This window comes from Apaloderma vittatum, unplaced genomic scaffold (assembly GCF_000703405.1).
Source record: "Apaloderma vittatum isolate BGI_N311 unplaced genomic scaffold, ASM70340v1 scaffold15371, whole genome shotgun sequence".
Taxonomy (NCBI): domain Eukaryota; kingdom Metazoa; phylum Chordata; class Aves; order Trogoniformes; family Trogonidae; genus Apaloderma; species Apaloderma vittatum.
The window spans coordinates 24961-30646 of record NW_009698666.1 but is presented as its reverse complement, the minus strand read 5'-3'; the positions used below and the strand labels follow the sequence as shown (position 1 = coordinate 30646).

General features: G+C 42.3%; 1 protein-coding gene across 1 annotated transcript in view; it reads right to left on the bottom strand.

Annotated features, from left to right (window-relative positions):
- Positions 1-224: 224 nt before the first annotated feature.
- Positions 225-5686, bottom strand: part of ATP6V1A (ATPase, H+ transporting, lysosomal 70kDa, V1 subunit A) — an 18583-nt gene continuing 13121 nt past the window's right edge. The window contains exons 12-14 of the mRNA XM_009878118.1: positions 4013-4107; positions 2670-2841; positions 225-908 (exon numbers count right to left, since the gene is read on the bottom strand). Coding sequence (XP_009876420.1) covers positions 816-908; positions 2670-2841; positions 4013-4107 — 360 coding nt within the window. The 3' untranslated portion in view covers positions 225-815. The remainder of the gene's footprint in view (positions 909-2669; positions 2842-4012; positions 4108-5686) is intronic.

Genomic DNA, 5686 nt, shown 5'->3' with positions numbered 1-5686 from the left:
ATGTGTGTCCCACAGTGCACAGCAGCAGTCACGAGCTTCACAAACTAAAGCATCTGAGTGTCATGAAATTTTACAGCATGAGGGGGAGACAAGAAGGTAAAACTCTGCTGAAAGCTGAGCACCTATGGCTTTGATTTTAGCTGATGCCGAGACCAACGGTCCTATTTGTGCTATGTATCTATTTTTCCAGTGTACCAAAGTACACTGATCACTTACTACTTGATCATCTTCTAGTTAGTCCCTTGGGGAGATCCAGAACTAGCACATTTCAATAATACTCAGCTGCGGGTTGCAGAAGGGACAGAGCAGTGAAGAATTTTTGGTTGTATCAACATGTCATCAGAATATGGTCAAATATTCTGTTTGAGAATAGGGACTTCTACGTCATGATAGTCATTTAGCAAAGTGCCAGATGTACGCCCTTACCACTGCCAGCTCAGAACGTACCATGTGACTGCATTAAGATCTATACCTCCTCTGCCGGTACACCTCAACTGGTTACATCCCAAGGTGAAAGACCAGTTACCACGAGAGCTGGGAGGGGCAAGGTGACATTTTTCCCACCCTAGAAGTGTACAACAGCATTTCCTTACTCAGCTAGGCCCATTCACACATCACTCACCATTTCAGACACACAAAGCAATGTCAAACACAAAGAGGAATGTTTTGTAAGGACACTCTCCGAGTATGAACAGGGAAACACGGGGCTATTTATCAACTCAAGTACTGTTGCATCATTCTTGTAAGGTAGGGAAAACAGAGACATTGAGATGAGGAATTGAGAGGACAAACTGGAGTGGTCACAGAGGGCAAGTCTAGTCTTCCAGACTGCGAAATGCATTCTGCATATCCTCAAACAGCTGAGCATAGTCCGCCTTGATTTTTGTTTCACCATCTTTCACAGGGTCCTGAAATACAACACAGCAAATGAACAGATCTGGCAGGAAAAGCCTCGAGTACTTAAGACAACCCCATTTTGCCAGTGTCGTAATTTCTCGACTTCAGGATTAACACTTGCTAAGTGCAGAGCAGGCATTATAGCCCCATCTTTGCCTCCTGTCTGTCTCACCAACAGCCACAAGGTCTAAATCTCATCCTCTTCTCATGTTCCGTGACCAGGCAGAACAGATACTGGGGCAGAGACATTTTTCTCATGAACTCATTGCTTTATTGAAAAGCAACTGATTTGGAGAGGATTCAATAACACAGAGGGTCTTTCTTAATGCTGTGTTTTTCAAGAGCTGGAGTGACTAATACCAGCTCCTATTCCCCAACCAAACTAAATAAGGATCTTTGCGACTCAGAAATGCTCTGCTGCACTTTTTGGGGTGCATCTCCTGTAAGTGCAACAATTACTTTGCCATCACTTGGTTCCAATTAATATCTTACAAGGTCATAACAAGCTCAAAAGCATCTTCGTACAGCTTCATTTTCTCAGAACACTTCTCGTTAAAGACAAAGGCAAAAAAATGAAACAATCAGCTTTGCTTCATGTGACAACACAGCCTTCCCTGGAAGAAGCATTAACTGCCAGGCCGTGCAACCTGCTCCATGTCTTCACTGTTCCCCTCTCAGGTCAGTGCAGCGCTCGGGAAACAGAGGAGTTACCTGTGTGGATGCACTACTTCTTCATTATCTCTCCAAATTACACAGATCACAGGATACAGGACAGTTCAATTCTCACACCTTTTAGACTGTTACCCAGGAAATACGTTTTTCCTTTCATAACTATTACTGTATTAAAGAGCTGGCTCTACTTAATATGTATTCACCTTCTGGACTCCCTTTGTCAGCAGCGCTGTCCACCACTCTGCTGTATGCCAGATGCCTTCTGGTGGCCAGCATTTGTAAGAACTGGCTTACTTCCTCTATCTCTATATAAGCAGCTCTCAGAGAAACTCATGTCTCCAAGCGTATCTTGAAAAATCTGCAGTATTGGCTTCTAACAGTTGTAACAGAGTAAGCATTATACTTCATAGAGAATATCGCTTAGCTGCTTTAACATCTGCCAGCCCCACAGGATACTGTGCTACCAGTAACTGCTACACCAGCAAGCTGTACCCTAAAAAGACAGCTACGGAAGTTACTCAGATCATGTGCTCCAAGCCACCTATTCTCTTATTAGCCCATGCTGAAGTTACTCCTTTTTTCTCTTCCTTGTTACCTGCCTTAGGCCGCAAAGCCAAACACAGGGCACATCCTGTATTACTGCAGGAGAGAAGCAATTCTTTACCTAACTTGTACTTCAAATAGCTCAATCAACATTTTGATCATTCACTTTTTAGCACAATCCTGGATTTCAACTTAAGGCTACTTTTATTTGCTAACAGTCTCCTTAGAACATGTTACAATGTTTTACAGAATTTTATCACAAAACCCCACAACAAACAGGGAAGTGCTTGTATAATTACGATGAAAAGGTGTAACATAAAGGAGACTACTGAAGGTGGGGTTGCCAGGGCGCTGCAGCCAGCATCACCCAACTACATTTCTGTACTGACCATTCCTGCACTCACAAACTAAAACCAGTTCTTAAGCACATTCAGAATGACTGCAGAAAGTCTGTGTTCCTTGATCTGACACAACTGTTGACCACCTTTGAGTAACCACCTTTCAGAGGCACAGGAAGCTCACAAAAAGCAGCGTAACCCAGTCCCTTACAAACATACCTTGAACTTCATGGAGGTAAGTCTGTAGAGGATTTCACTCATATTCTCTCGGATGATGGACCACGTGATCTTATTGTCACTCTGGGCTGTGGTTTCTACAGCACGGCGTGCCATGTCATAAAATGCAATCATATTGGAAAGCATTCCTACTGTTTTATAGAAAGGGCAGAACCTGAAGGAACAGAAGAGGATCTGTCAGGCAGCAGTTAACAGGACTGGCTTTTGTTCTTGCCTTCACAAGAACTCTGAATTCTCTCACCTGACAGGAAGAACACTAGCTTGCTTTACTCCAGGCATTTTTAATACATACCACCTCTGATGGGTCCCACATTTTTAAATAGGCAAATCGTAGCCCAAGACAACCATCCTGAAGCAGCATCCAAACACTGGGCAAAATAGGAGGGAATAGGAAGCATGGCTGTACAAGTCTCACATTTCAATCTGTGCTAGTGCTAACAAGACAGGGAAAACACCAGAGCAGCCAACAGAATTCCTCCTTCCTCTTTTGTCCATCATGGGACCAGGCTTCTTCCAAGCTGCCTGACATGACCCAACAGCTCTGCAGGTTTCTTTGCTTACGGGACGAAGTATATTCTATGATACTAGCATCCCTCCCCACCCCCCCAAAAAAGCACACTGTTTTTAATGGGTAGGTGACTGCCATGGAAGGTACCTCATTATTATTTAAACACTACATCATGCTACTTCCTGTGCTTCCTTATTGCATATAAGGTCACCTGTCCTAGTAACCTAATCAAAGACACACGCTATTACAGAATAATGTATGTCTAAACTTCTAATGATGAAGTATTCAAGACCTCCTGATCTACCTGGTCGGGGGAGTGAGATGAAGTACAGGCTGTTAAGACACAAGGATAGAATGGAAAGAAGTAAAACAGGGATAATAAGCATCACACGGTGAACAGATCTATTAAGTTTTTTCATGTATCAAACGTAATCAAGAATTATACAATAGTAACTGAAAGCAGATACTCGCAGCCCCTCATGCATTGCTAGAATAAACAGGAAGACTTAGGGTGTTGGCTGTGAAAATAAAGTGGTCCTCTCCTCCTCAGGAGGACATATGGCAGAAATATTGGCTAACTGAACAATAGATGAGGGCCTGAGAAACTCAAAGGTTGTGAGATTGGATTCAGAAAAGATCTGCATGCCTTGGGCAAGACAACATGAGGATACTGTCTGATGGCCAACCTACGCAGAGTTCTTGAATTTGTTTACGGTAAGTAGAATTAATTTCTGCACCGATCTGTTTCCAAATAAAATAGCTGTCTAAATCCAAACTACACAGGACGAAGAGAGCAGAGTGGCCAGTCAGATCTCACCTGTCATAAGGCGTGTAACCATTCTGTTGCAAGAAGTCGTCTTTTATCAGCTTGGCAACCTCCAAAGTAATTTTATCTGTTTCTGCCAAGGAAGCCTAGAAAAGTAAGGTATGCTGTTAGTTTAGTACTCAAGTCCATGAGTACATGGTATGTCCTGGCCAAGAATCATTATCTTTCAGTACCTGTTTTCTTCCCACCCTCTCAAGATGACTTCCGTCTTTTGGGGATTTCTCACTCTGTGCTACAGAACAGCCAATTTAATTGATTGCCAAATTACAATGGGCCAAACAGCCGATAATTCTATTTGATGATAAACAACGAAAAGGAAATTTCATTTAAGATAATAGAAAAGCTGCCAGACAGAGAAAATGCATATGGCTTCGCATATGCACATCAAAACATCACCTTCCTACATAGAGAGGTAAGTTCATTTTCACCTTCCTCAATCCTTATGTCCATGCAAGAAAAACTAGATTTCGCCTTGCTAAATCAGTAAACAATCTTGAGGATTTCACACTAGCCTCTGCAGCTACCAATGGGCTTTCCCTGGCACTCAAGAAAAGTTAAAGAAGTTGATGATGACACCTGTTACACTCTGTGGGACAACTCTGCTGCTCCTCTTGGCACCACAGATCACTCTTCCCCACCTTCACTGTCCTTTTGCTAAAGGGGGCAGACTGAATTTTAAGTACTCCAGCTTGCTTTCTAGACAGGTTGGAAGTTGGGACTTCCTTTCACCAGCACACTAAAAGAATTTAGAGCTAAAAAGAAAAAAAAAAATCAGATTGTTTTTCCACCATTCCTCCTTTGTTCCAGTTGTTAGCCAAGCCCAGACTGGAAGAAACTGTTAAAGATAACATCTTTGAGAACAAGATCACCACTTTTACTACTTCTAGCATGGGAATAATGTCTAGGTACAAGCACTAGCGTATCAATATCCCTTCCATACCCAGGGACTGATTGTACCCTGCTCTGTAAACTAGTATTTCAGAACACAGCTTTGTAAATAGAAAACTGCAGAAGGCACTAAGACCACACTTCAGTTTTTCTGAAGATACATCTAGAGAAAAGAGCTCTTCTAGGCAAGGTCTGGTGAAAAGCCTCATCTTGGTCAGGCCAGAACACCAGTGAATAAGGAGAGCACCAGGAACAAAGCTTCCTCCAAATAACTGTAGTTAATACGTGTTACCACACCACTATCATCCTGCAAATCAGCATAAGTCATCCAAGCATCATGGTATTCAATTACTGTCATGCAGGTGCCAAGCACCTGGCAGTTATATTTACAGTGGTGAGCTGAAACAGAGTTTTCACTGAGTCCCTTTTGCTATCAAGGGAAAATTTCTCAAGGGAAATTTTCCTGTCCAAGTTCAGCTTTGTCTCCAAAACAGTGAAGTGAATGAAGGAAATCAAAGAATGCCTGTAAAATAGAGCCATATGTCACAGGTCTCCACAGAGAAACTAGGTAATCAGCAGTTTTTATAAAAAGCAGATATCACTTCTGCTTCTATAGGCCAGCTTGTCAAGCCAAATCTCTGTTATGTGGCTGGCAACACAGTTTCTAATAAATTGTAATCTTTCAGATAACTTCAACAGCAACATGACCTTGCCTCATTTCTCTTAGAAGGATTACTTTCAACAGACTATTACAGTAAGTTGCAGCAAATGTCATTT